Raw genomic sequence first — 22,924 nt, forward strand, 5'->3', positions numbered from 1 at the left:
ATCCTTGTTTGTTTTTCTTATGTCTTTCCCTTCTGCCTCTTTCCCATATACTGTTACAGACCTACAGAATCCCCACCCACTTGTGTTTATTTTTGTTCTTGTTGCTGGGTACTGAACCAAGGGCCTTGTGGATGCAAAGTGTGTGATATTATTGAACACACCCCAGCTGCTCTGTCTTAGCTCTTAATGCAGTGGTTCGCATCCTGTGGGTTGTGACCCCCACAGAGGTCACATATCAGATCTCTTGCTTATCAGATATTTACACAACGATTCATAACAGTAGCAAAGGTACCGTTATGAAGTAGCAACGAAAATAATTCTGTGGTTGGGGGTCACTGCAACATGAGGAACTGTATTGAAGGGTTGCAGCATTAGGAAGGTTGAGAGCCACTGACTAAGGTACTTAATCAGAATGAGCTCTGTTCTCCTGTTCACCTTGGGGTCCTTAGGCAGGAAGTGTTCCTTTGCAAACCAGGCGCTGGCCTCTTAATTCCATTCCAGATTTCAGTTGAACTAGCTGCAGAGTTTCTATTGCTGTGATGAAATATCGTGACCGAAAGCAAATGGGAAGGGAAGAGTTTATTTGGCTTACACCGTTTTGCTGTTCATTACTGAAGAAAGTTAGGGCAGGAACTCAAGCTGGGAAGGAGCCTGGAGGCAGGAGTTGATGCAGAGGCCATGGAGGGTACTGCTTACTGGCTTGCTCCTCGTGGCTTGCCTCCTCAGCCTGCTTTCTTCTAGAACCCAGGACTATCTGCCCATGAGTGGCCCCACCCACAATGAGCTGAATCTACCCATATCAATCGCTAATTGAGAAAATGCTCCAAAGCTTACCTCTATCCGATCTTAGGGAGGCATTTTCTCAACTGAGGCTTCTTCCTCCCTGATGACTCTAGCTTGTGTCAAGTTGACATAAGACTAGCCAGGACAGTGTCTATACTCAGTAGGCCTGCTTTAGCAACACTAAGCGACTCTGCTTTAGCTTTCTTTCTCTATTATAGGTTAGACAAATGACTTGTGAAATTGTTACTTGTTTGTCTACTTTGGTCTGTAAGTTGCATGGGGATAGATTGGCTTATTCATTTCTAGTCATAAGACTGAATCAAAAGCCTGGTTCAGTTGATGTCCCGTAGACTGTATCTGGAGTTGACCTCTTTGTACTACAGTTGAGGCAGATTTTACCTTTGCTTCTATGGAGTGTTTGTCCTTCGTACCAGGATGCCAGGGCTTGGGGATTTAGCTCAGTGGTAGAGCATTTGCCTAGCAAGCACAGGTCCTGGGTTCAGCCCTCACCTACCTGTAGCTGGGTGGTTGTGTGTGAGGGTATGAATCTAAAAGGACCTTTAATTTTAGCTACTTGGGAGGCTGAGGTTAAAAGGATCACAAGTTCAAAGTTAGCCTGAGCAACTTAGTGAGATCCTGCCTCAACATAAAAGAGAAAAGAGAGGGTTAGGGGTGTAGCTCTGTGATAGAGCATGTTCCTTGTATTCATGTACTTTCCTTGTGTTCTTTTTATTATGGAAAATGAAAAGAAGAACACAAAACAAAACAAAAACAAAAATAAAAATAACAATAAATAAACAAGCAAGTAGGGTTCCATCTTCCTAGAGGTGGGAGCACCGGGCCTGTGTGTCCTCAGCTCTGTGCCTATTTTGGCGGTAAGTACTTAGAATGCACACGGTCTATTTACTGTTCTCCTGTCTTCCTCCCTTCACAGTCTCGCCGTCTGCTTTTCAGCATCTGATCTACTTCTGCTGGAGGTAGGGGTAGAGGACAAGAGAGTAATGGGGAACAGTCTGATCAAAATACATCGGATATGTGTGGGAAATTGTCAAAAAAAACCTACAGTATATTCATATATGGAATTGATAGTTCCATCTGTCCCTCTGGTCACTCAAAACTCTTACCTATCTAGTTCCATGACTTTGAATGTAAAGAACAATTTCTTTACAAACGAATTGCCAAAAGGCTGGTCAAGGTGGCTCAAGTCTGTAATCCCAGTACTCAGGGAGGCAGAGGCAGGTGGATCACACTGAGATCAAGGCCAGCCTAGTCTACAAAGTGAGTCCAGGACAGCCAACGTAGAAACTCTGTCTTGAAAAAACCAGAAAAATGCAAGAAAGATTATGATTGTTTGCTTATATTTTTTATTTATTTTTGTTTTGTTTTAAAGATCCATTGTCTTTTATTACAAATGTACTTGGTCTCTTGGCTTCAAAAATTTTAAAATCAATACCCTAATATCTGTATGCTAGTACAAAACAAACTGTTTTACAAATTAAATACCTAAAAACTTAACAAAGTATTAAAATTTGATGAAAAACAATTATAAAAATTCTTTGTTTCTCTCTTCAAAAAAGGAGGCAGTCTTTCTAGACCTATTATACAATGATAATAGTATTCAACATTCAGAACAGGTAGTTAAATTATATTGCTTATGTTAGAATTAAAAACAAATCTCTTTTTTTATTATTATTATTAATTACACCTTATTCATTTTGTATCCCCCCATAAGCCCCTTCCTCCTACCCTCTCGATCCCACCCAACCTCCCCTTTCTTCATGCATGCTCCTCCCCACATCCACTGATAGGGGAGGTCCTCCTCTCCTTCCTTCTGATCTTAGTCTATCAGATCACATCAGGAATGGCTGCATTGTCTTCTTCTGTGGCCTGGTAAGGCTGCTCCCCCCTCAGGGGGAGGTGATCAAAGAGCAGGCCAATCAGATTATGTCAGAGGCAGTCCCTCTTCCCATTACTATGTAAACCACTTGGACACTGAACTGCCATGGGCTACATCTGTGCAGGGGTTCTAGGTTATCTCCATGAATAGTCCTTGGTTGGAGTATGAGTCTTTGGGAAGTTCCCTGTGTTCAAATTTTCTTGTTCTGTTGCTCAAAAACAAATCTCTTTAACTAATGAATTTTATTTGTATATGCTCCAGTTAACTTTGTGAGTACCATCTGATGGCAATATAACTAACTATATTTAATTAAATTCCAATTTACACCTATTTAATAATTTGTGTAGCTTGAAAGGGATAAAATTTATTCTACTACTAATTAGCATGGAGTATTACAGTGCTATTTCTCAAGGCAATAAATATTTGCTCCCAAATGAAATTATTTGTCTCTTTTCAGCAGGGGTTAAAATCACTAGCAGCTTTCTTTAATACCTGAAAAAAACAATTAAACTGGAATAATTATCCATCTCTAGATGTAAAAGTATAAAACCAAAAATTGATAGACTTTTCCTTTTGAGTCAAATTTTAAGCCTTGCATAGGACCAGTAAGTGAGACTTACACCTTCTTTTATATTTCCTGTTGGTTTTGGTTTCTACTTTCCATGGCTTTTGAGAAGCTGGAAAAGTTTGTTTTTCCTGACTGCTTTGTCTTTTTCTTCCCATTTGGCAAATATTCATCTACCTCCAATGTGTGTCTAATAGAGGAAAGGCCCACATGGCTTTCCTATGAACTTATATTTTTTAAAAAATATTTCTAGTTTATTTTCTTTTTAAAAACTTCCATATTCCCATACCTATATATTTTACGTAATTACAGAGGATGTTGATTTTTCACACTTTACACCACAGCTCCAGTGGGGGAAGCTTTATTGATTCTTAGCATTCCTGGCAGCACAGCAAGAAGATACCGTCATATTTTCACTTGCCCAGTTTTCAAACTACAGTCTGTTGGGCACCAATGGTGAGAGTTGGGCTTCTAGAGAATAAGCAACAGGGTTACGAGGATTAATGTTAGGAGATCCACACTCAGTATCTTCTTAGTTTATTTGTCTTAAAATTTTAATAATCTCTAAGAAAAATGTATGTTTGCATTCAAGGTCAGAAAGATCATTTCTTTGAATTAATAAGGAACCAGGAAACTTTTCTTTCTCCTCTGCTTTAATAAAAATAGTACTAGAGGGTTCTTTTTGTTTTTCAGGCCAGCATTTTAGTGCCTGCAGTTTTGATAATTACCTTACTTTGGGCCCGTGAAATATAAAACATACCTATGGCTTCTACAGAAGTTTTCTGGCAGCTAAGGATTTGACTTAAATCCCTTCAGGCTCCCAGAATTTGCTGAACTTTGATTGTGCTACTAGATTATTAAGTGTTTTTTAGCCCTTTAATTTGACAATATGTAAAAAAATATTTTGGGACCTGTTATGTGAAAATGTACTCAAAAAAGCTAGTTCTAACATGGAATACTTTTTCAATAAAATGTTGGCACATACCTTGTAAATAATAAAAACAAAAGTTACATCTTTGGTAGGTATAATTTTATATATCATCTTTGATGGAGTATTGTAGTCCATGTTCCCCCCTGCAATTTTTTCTCTTGTCTTTCATTACTCATTAACCTTTTTCTCCTTTCAACTAGTCTTTTCATTTCTTTGAGCATGTGTGGGTGTACTCCATTGTATTTAATTAGTGCTGCTTTTTTTTTTTTTTTACTTAATTTTATTTTTTTCTTATCAGTGACATTTTATTAACTCTATACCCCAGCCGTGTCCCGCTCCCTCATTCCCTCCCAATCCCACTCTCCCTCCCTCATCTCCACCGTGCCCCTTTCCAAGTCTACTGATAGGGGGGGACCTCCTCCCCATTCATCTGATCCTGTTTTATCAGGTATCTTCAGGACTGGCTGCGAAGCCCTCCGCTGTGGCCTAACAGGACTGCTCCTCCCTTGGGGGGTGGGGAGGTCCAAGAGCCAGCCATTGAGTTCCTGTTAGAAATAGTCCTTGTTCCCCTCACTATGGGAAACCAATTGGTTACTGAGCTACCACAGGCTACATCTGAGCAGAGGTTCTAGGTTATATCCATACATGGTCCTTGGTTGAATGTCAGTCTCTGAGAAGACCCTGTGCCCAGATATATTTGGTCCTTGTGGAGCTCCTATCCTTTCCCCATCATACTAACTCCCCTTCTTTCATATGATTCCCTGTACTCTGCCGAAGGTTTGGTCATGAGTCTTTGTATCTGCTTTGAAAACACTGCTAGTTGGAGTCCTTCAGATGCGCTCAGTAGACTCCTGTCATACGTTCAATGCACATCCCATTTGTCTTTCTAAATAAGGATTGATCATCTTACTCCACGTCCGCTCTCTTGATTATCTTTTTTAGGTGTATAGATTTCATTATGTTTATTATATCTTATAGGTCTATATAAGTGAGTATATACCGTATTTGTCTTTTTCCTTCTGGAATATTTTACTCAGAATGATCTTTTCTAGGTCCCACCATTTGCCTGCAAATTTCATGATTTCCTCCTTTTTGATTGCTGAGTAGTATTCCATTGTGTAAAAATACCACAATTTCTGTACCCATTCCTCTGTTGATGGACATCTGGGTTGTTTCCAGGTTCTGGCTATTACAAATAAAGCTGCTATAAACATGGTTGAGCAAGTATCCCTTTTGTGTACTTGAGCAAACTTTGGGTATATACCTAGCAGTGGTATAGCTGGGTCTTGAGGAAGCAGTATTCCTAATTGTCTTAGAAAGCACCAGATAGATTTCCAGAGTGGTTGTACCAGTTTACATTCCCACCAGCAGCGGAGGAGGGTTCCCCTTTCTCCACAACCTCTCCAGCATGTGTTGTCCCTTGAGTTTTTCACCTTGGCCATTCTGATGGGTGTAAGGTGATATCTCAGGGTCGTTTTGATTTGCATTTTCCTGATGGCTAATGAGGTTGAGCATTTCTTTAAGCGTTTCTCTGCCATTCGATATTCCTCTGTCGAGAATTCTCTGTTTAGCTCTGTTCCCCATTTTTTAATTGGATTACTTGGTTTGCTGCTTTTCAGCTTCTTTAGTTCTTTGTATATACTGGATATGAGTCCTCTGTCAGATAAAGGGTTAGTGAAGATTCTTTCCCAATCTGTAGGCAGTCATTTTGTTTTGATGACAGTGTCCTTTGCTTTACATAAGCTTCTCAGTTTCTTGAGGTCCCATTTATTGATTGTTGCTCTTAGAGCCTGTGCTGTTGGTGTTCTGTTCAGGAAGTTGTCTCCTGTGCCAATGAGTTCTAGGCTGTTCCCCACTTTTTCTTCTAACAGATTTAGAGTATCTGGTTTTATGTTGAGGTCTTTGATCCACTCGGACTTTAGTTTTGTGCAGGGTGGTAAATATGGATCTATTTTCATTTTTCTGCATGTAGACATCCAGTTGGACCAGCACCATTTGTTGAAGATGCTGACTTTTTTCCATTAAATGGTTTTGGCTTCTTTGTCAAAAATCGAGTATTCATAGGTGTGTGGGTTTATTTCTGGGTCCTCTATGCGGTTCCATTGATCCTCCTTTCTGTTTTTATGCCAATACCATGCAGTTTTTATTACTGTTGCCCTGTAGTACAGCTTGAGATCGGGGATGGAGATACCTCCAGATGATCTGTTGTTGTACAGGATAGTTTTGGAGATTCTGGGTTTTTTGTTTCTCCATATGAAGCTGAGAATCTTTTTTTCAAGGTCTGTAAAGAATTGAGTTGGTATTTTGATGGGAATTGCATTGAATCTGTAAATTGCTTTTGGTAGGATGGCCATTTTCACAATGTTAATCCTACCAATCCATGAGCACGGGAGATCTTTCCATCTTCTGATATCTTCTTCGATTTCTTTCTTCAGAGACTTGAAGTTTTTCTCAAACAGGTCTTTCACTTGCTTGTTTAGAGTCACACCAAGGTACTTTATGTTATTAGTGGCTATTGTGAAGGGTGTTGTTTCCCTAATTTCTTTCTCAGCCTTTTTGTCTTTGGTATATAGGAGGGCTTCTGATTTTTTGAGTTGATTTTGTATCCTGCCACTTTGCTGAAGGTGTTTATCAGCTGGAGGAGTTCTCTGGTTGAATTTTTGGGGTCGCTCATGTATACTATCATATCATCTGCAAATAGTGACACTTTGACCTCTTCCTTTCTGATTTGTATCCCCTTGATCTCCTTTAGTTGTCTTATTGCTCTGGCTAGGACTTCAAGTACTATGTTGAAGAGGTATGGAGAGAGTGGGCAGCCTTGTCTTGTCCCTGATTTCAGTGGGATTGATTTAAGTTTCTCTCCATTGAGTTTGATGTTGGCTATAGGCTTGTTGTATATTGCCTTTACTATGTTTAGATATGTGCCTTGTATACTTGATCTCTCCAAGACTTTAAACATGAATGGGTGTTGGACTTTCTCAAGTGCTTTTTCAGCATCTAAGGAGATGATCATGTGGTTTTTCTCCTTCAGTTTGTTTATGTGGTGGATTACATTGATCGATTTCCATATATTGAACCACCCTTGCATGCCTGGGATGAAGCCTACTTGGTCATGGTGGATGATATCTTTGATATGTTCTTGGATTCGGTTTGCAAGTATTTTATTGAGTATTTTTGTGTCAATGTTCATAAGAGAGATAGGTCTGAATTTTTTTTTTTTTTTTGTTGGGTCTTTGTATGGTTTAGGTATCAGGGTGACTGTCGCCTCATAGAATGAGTTTGGTAATGTACCTTCTGTTTCTATTTTGTGGAATAGTTTGAGGAGAATTGGTGTTAGCGCTTCTTTGAAGGTCTGGTAGAATTCCACGCTGAAACCATCTGGCCCAGCGCTTTATTTGGAAGGGAGACTGTGAATGACTGCTTCAATTTCCTTGGAAGATATAGGACTATTCAATCTTTCTACCTGATCTTGACTTAATGTTGGAAGATGGAATCTATCAAGAAAATTGTCCATTTCATTTTGGTTTTCAAATTTTGTGGCATATAGGCTTTTGTAGTATGACCTAATGATTGTTTGAATTTCCTCAGTGCCTGTAGTTATGTCACCCTTTTCATTTCTGATTTTGCTGATTTGGATAGATTCTTTCTGCTCTGCTTTTTAGTTAGTTTGGCTAAGGGTTTGTGTATCTTGTTGATTTTCTCAAAGAACCAGCTTTTTGTTTCATTGATTCTTTGAATAGTTTTATTTGTTTCTAATTGATTGATTTCAGCCATGAATTTGATTATTTCCAGCCGTCTGCTTCTCTTGGGTGTATCTGCTTCTTTTCTTTCTAGGGTTTTCAGTTGGACCATTAAGTTGTTTGTATGTGATGTTACGAATTTCTTCTTGCAGGCACTTAGCGCTATAAATTTTCCTCTGAGCACTGCTTTCAATGTGTCCCATAAATTTGGGTATGTTGTGCCTTCATTTTCATTGAATTCTAGGAAGTCTTTAATTTCTTTCTTTATTTCTTCCTTAACCCACTGTCATTGAGTAACAAGTTGTTCAGTTTCCATGTGCGTGTCGGCTGTTTGTTATTTCTGTTGTTGCTGAGGTCCATCTTTAGTCCATGGTGGTCAGATAGAATACAAGGGATTATTTCAATCTTTTTGTATCTGTTGAGGCTTGCTTTATGACCAACTATATGGTCTATTTTGAAGAAGGTTCCATGTGGTGCTGAAAAGAAGGTATACTCTTTTGAGTTTGGATGAAAAGATCTATAGACATCTATTAGGTCCATTTGATTTAGGGACTCTGTAAGTGTTTTTATTTCCCTATTTGTTTTCTGTCTAGTTGATCTGTCCCTTGGTGAGAGTGGAGTGTTGAAGTCTCCCACTATTAAGGTATTAGGATCAATGTGTGATTTAAGCTTTAATATTGTTTCATTTACGAATGTAGGTGTTTTGTATTTGGGGCATAGATATTCAAAATTGTGATGTCCTCTTGGTGGATTTTTCCTTTGATGAGAATATAGTGGCCCTCCTTATCTTTTTTGATTAGCTTGGGTTGAAAGTCTATATTATTAGATATTAGGATGGCTACTCCAGCTTGTTTTCTGGAACCATTTGCTTGAAGAACATTTTTCCAGCCCTTTACTCTGAGGTAGTATTTATCTTTGTTGCATAGGTGTGTTTCTTTGAATGCAACAGAATGTTGGATCCTGTTTCCACAACCATTCTGTTAGTCTGTGTCTTTTAATTGGGGAGTTGAGTCCGTTGATGTTGATTGATACTAGTGACCAACAATTGTTACTTACTTTTGATGTGGGGTTGGTGGTATCACTGAGTTTCATTGCTCGTATTCTTTTGATTTTTTTTTTTTTTTTGTTGTGTAGTTATCTATTTTCTCTGTCTCCTTAGATGTAGTTGTTTTCTTTGGTTTGGAGTTTCCCTTCTAGTAACTTCTGTAGAGCTGGGTTACTATGTAGATATTGTTTAAATTTGGTTTTGTCATGGACTATTTTTAATTCTCTATGTTGATTGAAAGTTTTGCTGGGTATAGTAGTCTGGGTTGGAATCTGCGGTCCCTTAAGGACTGTATGATTTCTGTCCAGGCCTTTCTGGATTTCATAGTTTCTGTTGAGAAATCTGGTGTGATTCTGATAGGTCTACCTTCAGATGTTACTTGGCCTTTTTCCCTTGCTGCTTTTAGAATTTTTTCTTTGTTCTGTATGTTCAGTGTTTTGACTATGATGTGATGTGAAGAATTTCTTTTCTGGTGTAGTCTACTTGGTGTTCTGTAGGCCTCTTGTATGTTTATGGCCATCTCCTTCTTTAAGTTGGGAAAGTTTTCTTCTATAATTTTCTTGAAAATATTTTCCGGACCTTTGAGCCTGATGTCTTCTTTTTCTCCTACTCCTATTATTAGACTTTGTCTTTTCATGGTGTCTTTGATTTCTTGGATGTTTTGTGTTTGGAACTTTTCTGATTTCATTTTTTCTTTGAGAGAGGTGCCAATTTCCACAAGTGTATCTTCAGCTCCTGAGATTCTTTCTTCTATCTCTTGTATTCTGTTGGTTATGCTTACCTTTGTAGTTCCCGATCTTTTCTCTATGTTCTCCAGCTCCTTGTTTTTCTCTATTTGTGTTTTCTTTATTGATTCTAATTCTGTTTTCATGTCTTGCACCATTTCCTTCATATGTTTGAATGTGGAGTCCTGCTTTTCAATGACAGCTTCTATTTTTTGTCCATTTCCTCTCTATGTATCACTAATTGTGCCTCTACTTCTTTGGGTATAATTGCCTGTATTCTATGAGAGCTTTGTTTATTTCTTCTTTATTTGCCTTCATTTGTGTGGACATTTCTTTGAAAGCTTTGTTCATTTCTTCTTTGTTTGCCTCAATTTTTATGGTCATTTCTCTGAGTTTGATTTGTTTCCTCTTGGTTCGTCTCAATTTCTTTGGCTATTTCTCTGAGGTCTTTGTTCATTTCATCTTTATGGGCCTCTAATAGCTGGAGAAACATAGTTTTGAGGTCGTTTTCTTGTATATCTAGTGAATTGAAGTGTCCATTGTTTTGTGGGGTTGCTGGTGAGGTCATTATGTCCTGATTTTTGTTGGGAGTGTTCTTACGTCTGCCTCTAGCCATCTGGTTATTTATAACCCTCACTGTTTGTTCCTCGAGTTTGTAGTTCGGGCTATGATCCTCTCTTTCTGTGTTCTGGACTGTTTTTTCAGGAAGATGAGAGAGGTTCACTGGTTTGGTAGTGTGCGTTGTGGTTTCAGTTTTGCTTAGGTAAGGAATGTGTCGCTGGCGCTATTCGCATGCGCTTTTAGCAGGCACAGTGTGCATGTGTGGATTCTTTGACTATTGCAGTGGCCTTCAGGCCACTATTATGCAGTTCTGTCTGAGATCTAGGGATTGTTTGCCTGGATTACACTGGTGGACCTACAAGGCAGAGGCTTCAACATTGGGGTCGCTATCCCAAAAATCCTTATGATGCCCACACTAGGGGTGTGGGTGGCAGGGATCTTGTCTGGTTGCTTCTGTGGAGAGGCCCTGGGTCTGGGGCAAACTCTCCCTAGAAGGCTTACTCACTCTCTTGCAGGACCAGTTGGAATGCACATGGGTTCCCCTTACTCTCTACTCTCTGATTTGGTCCTGCTGCGGAAAATGCGTGGGTAGGTTAACAGTCAGCTCTGTGACACTGTGTTCGCAGGACTCAGTGTCCACCTTTCCTTGTGCTGCCTCTCTGTCCTTTCCCTCTGCCAGGAGGGGTTATGTTGACTGGTCCCGGGGTAGCGCGGGGAAGAGTTAGGTTGAGTGTTCTTAATCCCAGATCCCGGGCCCAGATCTCTCTGCCAGAAGCAGCCTGGTGGAAGAACCTATGTTTGATGATCCTGAGAGTGTACCAGGTAGGGTTGAGTATCCTCAGATCCAGAGTTTGGGTTTCTCTGCCAGGGGCCGCTGGGTGAGCTGGAGAGAGGGTGCTGTGTCCTGTGGCAGGCTGCCTCTCTGTCCTTCCCCTCTGACCTTCCCCTCTGCTAGGGCAAGCTTATGGTGGTGCTCTCAGGGGAGTGCCAGAAGGGGTTGGGACTTCTCAGTCCGATCCCGAGCTGGGGTTTCTCTGCCAGGGGTCCGGGGGCGGGGGGCGCCGGTGATAAAACTTGGTGCTAGACCTTATTGTACTGGACCCAGGAGAATCTCAGGATGTGTAGAATGACCACAGTCCCAGATCCCGAGCTGAAGTTTGTTTGCTAGGAGCGGCCGGCAGCACTGGAGTTCCGGCACTGTGAAGCCGCTCTGTGCCTCTTTATCCTTCTGCTCCGCCGCGGCAGGGTTATGGCGGCCTTTGGGGGAGTGTCTGAAAGGATTGGGTTTTCTCAGCCCCGATCTTGGGTTGGGGTACAGACAATGTGGTCTGTGGCAGATTCTGCTGGACGCCTCCTGCCTCCTCCGAAGAGGGAGTAGGGATTTTGAGCTGGGCGCGCAGCCGCTCTCCGCGCGGCGGGAGCTCAGTTGTGATGGCGGTGGGTACCTCAGGTCTGTGAGACCTTCCAGGGAAAGACTGGGTGACCCGTGACCAGTCTGGCAACTTTCCTTCCCCGTGGGGTTTTTTTGCGACTGGGACTCGCAGCCTCAGGCACCCTTGTGCCCACCAATCAGCCTGGGAAAGTGATGGGAACACGCAGGCTTGTGGCACCAGCCCAGAGACCCAAAGTCTGAGTTAGCTGGGTTCTCTTCCGGGTTCTGGCTGGGCAGCCGAGAGTGGACCCGACCGATTCCCACGCCGTGGGAGCCTCCCCTCACCTGGGAAACACGATCGCTGTAGTTTTAGGGCCCAGAGTTCAGTCTCCTGGTCGCTGCACGGAGAGTGCTGTCCCGCTTCTCAGACACAGTATTCTCCCGGCGCTGCCATCTTGTCCCCCCTTAATTAGTGTTGCTTATATGAGTAAATATGTATTTAATTTCATATATTCTCTATATTCACCTTTTATTATATATATATTCCGATCAGGCCCCTCATTTTCTTTTAGAAATACAGTGTGGTAGCTAATAATAAAGAGGCATAATTCTCTTGCTTCTTTTTTCATCAGAAAGGTACTTTTTTGTTTTGATATTTGACCTTGACTTTGTAATCCCCCTGTCTCAGCCTCCCTAGTGCTGGGATTACATATGGACAATGCCGTGTCTGTCTAGAAACACACTTCTTGATCTTCAGATTGTCTTAATAGTTTGTATTTCTTTCAGATACAAATATGATTCCAACAGATAATTTATGTAAAGCACAGAAAACTGAGTCTAATGGCATGCACATGTGCTTGAGAGGCAGAGGCCAGCAGAACTAGGACTGTCAGTTATGTAATGTGTGTGCGGCCAGTCTAGTCTGTAGAAGACCCTGTGTGAAAAGATAGATTCTGATTTTTATCACCAGTGTAAGGCATGTACTTCAAACTCTTTGATATCATTAACTGGTTTACCAGTTCACTCAGGTGGGCTGTGTGTTGGGATGGGGGCTAGGAACTTCCTGAAAGTGTAGCATGTGAAGCCCTCTGGCGCCCTATCTTGGTCATCCTTAGCAGAATGGAGCTGGGACAGGTCAGGTACCTGAGCAGCTCCTTTGCATAGTCCACCCAGGACTCCTATCATTCCTCCTGCATCTCATTCTTGATCTCCACGAGGGCCGTCAGAGTAACTTTGCCATTAGTACTTGTCATCTTCACACCGTGTTTGCATCCTTCTATCACTGCAAAACCTTTTTCTGGTGATCTTGTACATGAGCTGAAAGTCATCGCCAGGACTTCCCATTGTCCAGATAATGGCAACATCAGCACGAGTTCTACACTATAATTTTTGAAAATGTAGGTCATCGTCAGAGAAGTTCATGTTTTGATTTTTTTTCTTTAGCAAGCCCCAGGTTGACCTTATACTTCTTATATATCAAATGATGCCTGGCATGGTACGGTTTCCCTGGAAACAGCAAAGCAGTTGCTTTTCCAGGAAAGTTGTTTGGATATGAATGCAGTGAGCTTGTGTCACTGGAAATAAAGTCAGTGTAAACATTGGTCCCATATTATGAGAAACAGGCCTCTTTAAGATCTGGCACAGTTTTTGAGGCTGGGATAAGGTGGCGTAGTTTGAGTCATCTCCTCTTGGAAGGACTTTTGAGGGTCATTTAAAGTCTAGGATGCACTATGAAACCTGGATGGAGCATGCCAGAGGTTATCTATAAGGTGAAAAGGTGTTTCCTAGTGCTGGACCAGATTAAGAGGAGACACTTAGAGCAATTTGAGACCCTTAAATACATTAGCCATCCCAGAGAACCAGATGTCTTGGGTCAGGCGGAGTCATGGGAATGAGGAGAGGCCCTCCTCCCTCTAGGTCACTCAAACCCACAGATCTGCAGGTGCTTGGGACCCTCCTACTTCAAGGCTCTCTTGTCAGCTGCAATAGCTATAAATCTTTAGGGTGTAGATTTCTAGATGCTCCAAGGGGCTCTGAGATCCTTTCAGAAGTTTTCAAGCTAGGCATTTTGAGTTGGTTAACCTAGATTTCCTATGCTTTCTAATTACATATTCCTACAAGAAACAAACAAATAAATAAAATAAAGATTTCTATCATACTCCCAAAGTCTGGATGCAAACGAGAAAAGGATCACGTTTGCTTTAGTGTTAGACTACAATCGTGCTCATGTATTTCTCTTTTCCTTTGTGAGGGTTTCTTCCCACAGACTTCTAGTGGGACAGTTGCCACTGTAAGCTGTTTCTAATGCTCCTGAAGTAAATGGATTCCATTGATTTCCACTATTGTGTAATAAAAGACTGCAACAAACTGTTTACCCAATGCTAAAACACTGGCTCAAAAATTTTAAGTGAGTTAACTCATTAAAATGGAGCATCATCATATGTGCTAGAAAAGTACATCTGCCTTTTGGAGGAAACCAAAGCACAAGAAGATGAAGTAACTTTCCTGAGGACCATGCAGTTGTTAAGTGACAGAAGAGCAGGGGGTCAAGGTTCAGGCTGCAAAGGTTCAGGCTGCTTGTCTCCTGAACACCTTCATCCTCCGCTTCTCATCAGCATGAGCTAGAAAGAATTTAAAAAACAAATCTCATTGTGTATCCAAGGCTTGTCCTCTTGCTTCGAATCCTGCTAGTATTGGGATTACAGGCATGCATCAATGGCTGGTTTATAGAGAACATTTAAAAACTATTCTTCGTGAAATGATTCATTAACCCAGCTTATCCTAAGGACTTTTGCCTAGGGCCCCATTTACTAAAAAGAAAAAAAAAAAAAGCTAAAGGAACAATATAGAAAAAATATAGGTTAAAAAGTAGTCTTTTTAGTTCTTTTTTCTCCTCATTCATCTAGTTTAAAGCCAAGCATGACAAGCTAGATTTAAGGATTCTGACATCTGGGTACCAAATTGGGACTCTGTTCCATAAGGCCGACAGTCGTAAAAGAAACATATGGTCCTATCCCTGCATCCTTTGATGAACAGAATTCTGCCACATAAGTAATGTTTAAAACAATTATCAGAAAAGACAGGTATAGAAAAGAGAGACTTTGGGAATGAAATATATTTTTCAGAAGTCAGTAGCATCACAGTTAAGCTTTTGAGAACGTTTGCAGAATATGTATTGAATAACATTTATGGAAATAATGAGTCTGACTTCCAGATGTGAAAAAAAAAATGGTTGGAAATATTGTGAATTTTATGGTGGGCATGGGTAGAGTATAACATATCAGATATGATGTGTTTTAGTCTTTTTCTTCTTTGACCAGAGCTCAGAGCGTATTAAAAGCCTCTTATATTTTCCTCATTAGCTATGGATTACAGCCACCAAGCAAGGGGTGAGAGCTGGAACATTCTTCTGGTCTGTGTAAGTCACCTTTATTTTGTCAATGTTTATAAAATTACAGTCATGGTTTAACTTATGAAACATCAATGTCGCCAACTTCATTTTAGCTAAATGTAAACATGTCAAATGTACGAGAATTTATTGATTCAAAAATAACTTTCCAGGCATTTTTTTCCTCAAGGGTTCTTTCTCTGTCTCTCTTTTTACTTCCTTTTCTTACTCTCTCTCTCCCTTCTTTATCACTCCTCTCTTGTACCATCCTTCAGTTAAGGCCAGCTTTCTCTTTGACCTACCCTTTAAATTTTTTATCTTCTTAACCTTTATTTTGACTACTTTTCATCCAAGTATGTGTAATTCTTTTAAACTATTGCTGTAGCTTCTGTTATCATTCTTTATAAATATATTGTGACCTATGGTATTTATTTTGTATGTGTTTATTTTTTTTGATTCCCAACATTAAACACATAGTGTAGTCTTATGCAGCTGGCAAGCTGATGAGGTAGTCTAGATTTGGAAGTTCTATGCAGTAGACCAGGGTTAAGGAAACCTCCATTTTTTTTAAAATGTTTTTTTTTTCCCTGTGTAGATTGCTTCTTCTTTTTTTTTTAAATTATTTTTTTTAATATTAGTTACAGTTTGTTAACTTTGTATCCTTGCTGTATCCCACTCCCTCTTCCCCTCCAAATCCCACCCTCCCACCCTCATCTCCTCCCTGCCCCTTTCCAAGTCCACTGATAAGGGAGAACCTCCTCCCCTTACATCTGATACTGGTTTATCAGGTATCTTCAGGACTGGCTGCAAAGTCCTCCTCTGTGGCCTAGCAGGACTGCTCCTCACTGAGGGGGGGAGGTCAAAGAGCCCACCATCGAGTTGTATCAGAAACAGTCCCTGTTCCCCTTATTAGGGTACCCACTTGGATACTGAGCTACCAAGGGCTACATCTGAGCAGGGGCTCTATGTTGCATCCATACATGGTCCTTGTTTGGAGAAACAGTCTCATAAAAGACCCCTGTGCCCAGATATATTTGGTCCTTGTGGAACTCCTGTCCTCTCCAAGTTGTATTAACTCCCCCCCACCCCACGTTTTTTTTTTTTTTATTCCCTGCATTCTGCCAGAGGTTTGGTTATGAGTCTTAATATCTGCTTTGATACACTGCTAGGCAGAGTCTTTCAGAGGCCCTCTGTAATAAGCTCCTGTCCTGTTACTTGTTTGCTCCTACAGCCAATGTCCATCCCATTTGTCTTTCTAAGTGAGGATTGATCATTGTACCCTGGGCCCCTTTTCTTTTTATCTTCTTTAGGTGGATAGATTTCAGAATATTTATCCTATCTTATAGGTCTATATAAGTGAGTATATACCATCTGTGTCTTTCTGCTTTTGGAATACTTCACCCAGGATGATAGTTTCTAGGTCCCACCATTTGCCTGCAAATTTCATGATTTCCTCGTTTTTAATTGCTGAGTAGTATTCCATTGTGTAAAAGTACCAAAATTTCTGTATCCATTCCTCAACTGAGGGATATCTGGGTTGGGAAACCTCCATATTTTTCCCCATTTCCCACCAAACTTCTCAAATTTCCCCAGTATGAGTATAGGGCTGCTCATCCCTTCAGAACTGGGGACTAATTCATGTTTCCAGGCTTGCAAATGAAATTTACATGATAAATTGTCAACGTGTTGATTGTTTTTATGGCTCCTTAAGAAAAGGAATCTGTTTCTACTTTCGTGGGGATTTTATTCCCACTGTGTGTTCTTTTGTTTCTATTTTTTTTCCAACCACCTAAAGCTGTTTCTGTGTTTGCTTTTTATGCTTTAACAACAAAACCTGACTAGTCTATTAGTAGAAGTGTGCTGAGATCAATCACTGGTTCAGATTCATCCAGAATGATGCTTTCTCTTGACTCTAAATTCAGGAATAGAGGGTAGCATCTTCAGATTCAAAGGGTTCAGCTGAAGTTTTGGGCACTCTGAAACTAAGGCGGGTGTCTCATTAGAAGTAGTTTTTTTTTTCCTCTTTTAAAGAGGTTTCCTAGTTGAGAAATAAGTGTGCCTATGTTAGAATTGATGCTGCTCAATATAAGTGGCCTGCTATTTACCAAGTTAATCTTCCATGGCTAAGATTTTAACCCTTGGCTCTCACAGATGCACATGGGAATTCTGCTCTGCAGCTCATTCGCCTAGCAGAATGGAGAGGAGCCAGCAACATAATTAATACTTACTCTGCACCCTTACCCCCCCTGGAACTGCTGCAAAGTTTCCTTGAAAAGGCCCAGTGTTCTGGCTTTGAATGACAATTTTCTCCACCCATTTGAAACCACTTATAAGAAGGTGGCTTTTGTGTGCTCCCAAGATGTCTTTCCTTCTCCAGATATTCTTTTATCTCCATGTCCTGGAAGTGAGCAGGCTCATTTACTTCCAACCCCCACCCCTTTGAAGCATTTTATAACTTTATAAAATATGATCAGGCTTCTCATTTTTACAAGGAATATATATCAAGGGAAATCTACATATAGTCCATTTTGAAAAATTTCAAAATTTAAATAAAACCAGATTCAAACCATAGGCTTCGACTTTAAAAGCAATCTTTTTAACATGGCTCTGTATTGCAGTTTAGAATTTTATTCTTGCTTCTTAAATGATAGTATTTCATTTCAAAATCATCCCCAGCTGACACTGTGTTGCATGCTTTAGTTTCAGTTCATTCTCAGAGGCAATAATTCCATCGTATATAAGTGTTTAGCTTGAATACAGTCTTACTTCTGCTACTGACCTTGGGCATATGATTGACTACCTCAACAAGGCAATGTTCTCATCTTTAAATAGGAATTACAATAAGGGTACTGTGGAGACAGAATGAGCTAACTTTAATTTTTAATTTTTAAATTTGAGACAGGGTTTCTCAGTGTAGACTTGGTTGTCCTGGACTCACTTTGCAGACCAGGCTGGCCTCGAACTCACAAGCCACACCTGCCTTAGCCTCCCAGTGTGCTGGGATTACAGGTGTGTATCACCGCACCGGGCTTCAAGTTTTTTTAGAGGGTTTTATTAGGTTCTTTAATGTAGAGAGAACAACTAAGAACCGGTAATTGCTTTTTTAGTCTCATTATCTCCTTAAACGCCAACTAGACAAAGTAGCCCATCACACTAAGCACTTCATTTTTTTTCATCTATTTTTTATATAATTTATTACAATTTATTCAGTTTGTATTCCGGCTGTGGCCCCTTCTCTGGTCTAAGCACTTCATTTAGTCCTTCCTTTTCTAGTTTTTTTTTTTTTTTTTTTTTTTTTTTGGTTTGTGACTGTCTTATGTACTTGGTTTCAAGATTAATTCTTTTCAATCAGTGGTACTGGGACAATGACATGCATCCTGTTTTCCTTGCTACTTAGACACTTGCTGCCCTTTGTCAGCTTACTTGCAATTCTCTGCCCTGTGTTTGAGATATTAATGGCTAAGGGCCATGCTTTTGTTTAATCTGTGAGGTTATTTCCAAAACACAGAAAATTTTAGAGACAACCTTGTCCAACTCCTTGCTTAAGGGACAAGAACATTAAGACTTCAGATTGTTAAGTGTTGTATTCAAGGTCACACTCCAGACTCCAGACTCTTCATTGCTACATACACAACATTAGAGATGGGGCATGAGGAAAGCTTTCACTTACGAAATGATAAAATAATTCTGATTTTCCATCCCAAGTCGAGGGGGATGACTACCACAGTCTTCTTCATGGGAGAATCCTGTATCTTTGTATTTATAGAAGGGCCTTAATCATAATGTACCTTTAATAATGTACTTTTCATGAATAAATGTATCCTTTCTACAGAACTAGAAATACAGCACATGATTATGTAAACTCAAATGTTTCTTTTTTAACATTTTATTAACTCCTTTAGCAAAATTTTGTATATTTTCATAATATTCATTCCCTGCCCCTTCCCCTAATTCCTTCCAGATCCATGTCACCTCTCTACCTGTCCAACTTCATGTCTTTTTAAATTTTATTTAAAAAAAACCCACCCCCCAAGTCCACTTGATGCTGTTGATGCTGCCTGTTTACTTGTGGACATGGGGCCATCCATTTCAGCAAGCTGGCCATCCAGAGATCACAACCTCAGAGAGAACTGACTCTCCCTTAGAGGCTACCAACATGCAGTTGCTCCTCAGGAGTGGAGGCTAGCAAGCCCCTGTCCGTCCATGCTAGAACATCGACTGGCTTGATTTTATACAACTAGCATTTTCCTAAACCCTTTCTATGAGCCAGAAACACTTTAGAGAACTTCACATATATTATCTCTTTGAATCCTTCCAATAACCTTCTGAATAGATGCTGCTACTAGAAGTTTGTAGAGGCATCAAAAGATAGGTGCCTTCAAAGTCTCATTGCCAATATTTATAGGAGTTGGGATTCAGAACCAGGCATTCTGCCTTGCAGGCTGGTGTATTTGATTCTCTAGTGTTGTTCATGCAGCAAGGATGGTAAAGGGTGAGTGTGCTGAGCTTGACACTTGTTCTGTTACCTTTTATTTCTCCACTGAAGTCAGGAGTGGTGTTACACCATACACACACACACACACACACACACAGCAGCAGCAGCAGCAGCAGCAGCTCTCAGGAAGGTGGAGGAATAAAGTAGCATGAATAGGTTGAGCTATTGGCTTCTTTTCTAATTTAGGAAAGAATTCAAAATATGCAATTAAAATTATTTTGTTCAGATACAACGGATTTCTAAGGCTAAAGGATTCTTTAAGTGATTAACCTGGCTTTGCTTGGTCTATTTTTATTTCATTCATAGGTCGTAATAGGCAGGGCCACATTTATTCAATGCCAGTAGAATATGTTTATGGCAGGATTTATTTTATAGTGAGCATGAATTTTCTGGTGTTGGAGGACATCTCTGGACAGAGAGGATTTTAGTGTGGTGTCAGATCCCGAGAGGAGAGCTAAGCAGAGCTGGTGGGATGGATGGTGATGACAGGCATAGGGAGAGGGTTTCCAGCCCTAGTCATTTATCATGTTTGGATTTATCTGTTTCCCAGTCCTCTTGTTGATGTTCCCTGAGAGTAAATGTTTCAATGGTCTACCCAATAATTTTCCTCACCACGATGAAACTAGTGTAAGCTTGGATTCATCATGAATTAGCCTCTACAGTCTGATCTTAGAGCAAAAGAACTTTTTGTGTTCCTTGTTGGGAAAAAAAGTGATTCTTTCTCAAGTCATGATATTGCTTAGCTTGCTAGCCTCCTAACAGAACTCAGCCCAGGATACTGTTCTGTGTTAGCCAAGAGGTCCTAATGTTATTGCCAGGCCTAGGATAATTATGTTCAACAGAGGAATGGTAATTTAAACACAAAAGCCATTGTGGATGAAGATTATACCCCTTTTGTCAGTCTTGTAATTATATGTGCCTGAGCTTGACGAATTTTTATAAAGCTAGAAGAAAACGTCAGGAGTAGCTTCACTAACCCATTATTTTATAGAGGAGGAACTTAAAGTTTGGGTAAAATAACATTTTTAAAATCATAACTATTTGAAGACCGACAGATATCTAACTGTGATCATTAATAAAATAAGATTATTTTTAATTTTGAAAATAAATTTTTTAGCACTGTTATATGTTAGGCACAGGGTGTGCCCCTTCTTTGATTTATTTAATTTTACTCTACAACTCAGTTTTGTCATTACCGTTCTGATGTGCACTCTAAGGCTGAGCTTAGAGCTCCACAGAAATCATATTGACAGGAAGAGATGGATGATGGGAGACTTTTGTCACAGCCAAGGGATTGACTCACTTTAAAAACAAACAAACAAACAAACAAACAAACAAACAAACAAAAAGGCCGAAAACAAACAAAAACTTCACTGGTTTCTTTTTGCTTGTAGCAGTTTCAGATCAGCAAGATAAGGTTCTTTACTTTGGTCATGAATTCAGAGTTTCCAGTCCAATCATTCATAGAAGGGGTTGAGCAATAAAATAGGTTGGGGGTGGAAATGGAAGTTTAAACACTAATTCCAAAGAGGGCCCTTCACTGCAGTGAAGTGGAAACAGATGGTGAGGAAGAGAGAGTGAGCGTTGGCCTGAGTGATAAGAGCAAGCACTCTTGGGGCTTGAGTTTGTGGAAATGCAACCGAAGGATTTGCTTTTATTTTTCGCCCCTACAGGACCATCCCTCATGAGAGGAGGATACTCACCATTCTACAGTGGCTTTCACTGCCAGATAATGAGAGGTATTTGTCCTCATCAGTCCTTTTCTCTTTTACCCCTAGTACATTTCCATCTTGGGCTGGGTCTGGACAAAGCACTACATGGTCTGTGACATGGAAGCACAGTCCAGATTGATGTTATTAAAAGTTTTGTGCTTATTAACTTTAAGCATGATTTTCTTAAGAAGGTTTGAGTTGCCGGGGACTATTTAATTACATGGATTACTCCAGCTGTTAATCCTGGTGACTTTAGCAGACCTGGGGCAAGTTGTAGGCTTTGATAAAGGAATCAGTCATCAGCATCTCATGGACCGAAAGGCATTACAGCTGAGTCTCCCCTTGAATACAAGTCAGTTCTCTCAGGCTGCCCACTGCATGGCCAGTGGTGTTGATCACAGTGCTCCTGCTATTTAAAGATCAGGGTGCCCAGCGATGGTCAGCTATTTTCATTGTGACTCTTAGTGCTTTGATGTGGCACCTGCCAGTTACCACAGTGGGCAGTGATGTGGGGATGTAGAGTCATGGGTGAGGAAGTAACAGAAAGTAAAAGTTTTCCATCTGTAATAGTGAGAGTGGGTGGGGAACTAATTCAACTTGAAGGGTTCTTTTTTAAATTAATGTTTTTAGGCTGATGTTCCAAGCGATGGGTTTTGTGACAGCATTTGCATGGACATGTGTTACTGTGCTTTGTTTTCTCTTATTTCCTTCTTGTTACCTTCCTGGGTGCCCCCTAGCCCCTTTGAAGGTTTTTCCCCTTTGTTAATGTGGGATATGAACTGGTCTGTGTAGCCTCGCATTGACTCTGGTTCTGATTTCCCCCACAGGCCTTCAGTTTATGCCTTCTATTCAGAGCAGCCTGATTTCTCTGGACACAAATATGGCCCCTTTGGCCCTGAGGTTAGTAGTTTATCGTCTGCCTGAGGAGAACCTGTGTTCCTGGGCCACTTAATTTTAGGATTTGTGCAAAATCTGGGAGTTTTCAAATATAAAAGGCATGAACATTGTCAAATAATTTGTAAAACTTACAGTATAAACTTAAAAAAAGAAGAGAAAAAACTTAAATGTACTTTTTCCTTACAGGAACTTTATTTCAGATTATCTTGTGGTGAATAGGGGAAATTGTAGCCTTGAAGGAAGGCATCAGTAGAAGAAGGTTAAGGTTTGGCTACCGGTGGGATCGGGCAGAAGGAATCTCTGAAACCTCTGATACACAAAACAGCACAACTGAATGTTAACTCTTTTAGCATGATGGCACCGTTCTCAGAGGGAAAGTCATTTCATCAGCGCACATAGCCTTAGCATGATTAACCTGACACGTGACACAGTAGAGATACAATATATGCGGGTATCTGGACATTGTTGTTCATACTGTAACACTGTGAGCACTCTCAGGGGTAAAGTGAGTTCTTAAACAAGAGCGATGCTCCACTGGGAGGCATGTGGAGCTCGTGACACTCAGCCATCCCAGGAGAAGACAATGTTTGTAAGGCGCAATTCACTGAAACTAACTTCATGGTTGCATGTAATTGTTTTTCGTTTACTTAAGATGGGGTTCTTCCTAATGTCAGTGTAGGTCACTTGAAATATGATAAAGTCTACGAGTCAAACTTTTAAAATATCTTAAATGCTTTTCATTTTTCTTCATGGGACACAGCGGTCACTGCAATAATGTAAACATTACTTTGAGCGGAGAAAATTATTTTAAAA

The 22,924-nt window shown here is 40.4% G+C and overlaps 1 protein-coding gene across 6 annotated transcripts in view; it reads left to right on the top strand.

Annotated features, from left to right (window-relative positions):
- The window catches only part of Enpp2 (ectonucleotide pyrophosphatase/phosphodiesterase 2), a 126,866-nt gene that overhangs the window by 55,808 nt on the left and 48,134 nt on the right, over positions 1-22,924 (top strand). For all 6 annotated transcript variants that reach the window (XM_055626396.1, XM_055626397.1, XM_055626392.1 and 3 more), the window contains exons 9-11: positions 14,982-15,037; positions 21,176-21,241; positions 22,042-22,114. In XM_055626396.1, coding sequence (XP_055482371.1) covers positions 14,982-15,037; positions 21,176-21,241; positions 22,042-22,114 — 195 coding nt within the window. The remainder of the gene's footprint in view (positions 1-14,981; positions 15,038-21,175; positions 21,242-22,041; positions 22,115-22,924) is intronic.

Source organism: Psammomys obesus, unplaced genomic scaffold (assembly GCF_907164565.1).
Source record: "Psammomys obesus unplaced genomic scaffold, mPsaObe1.curated_primary_1811, whole genome shotgun sequence".
In the NCBI taxonomy this organism is placed as follows: domain Eukaryota; kingdom Metazoa; phylum Chordata; class Mammalia; order Rodentia; family Muridae; genus Psammomys; species Psammomys obesus.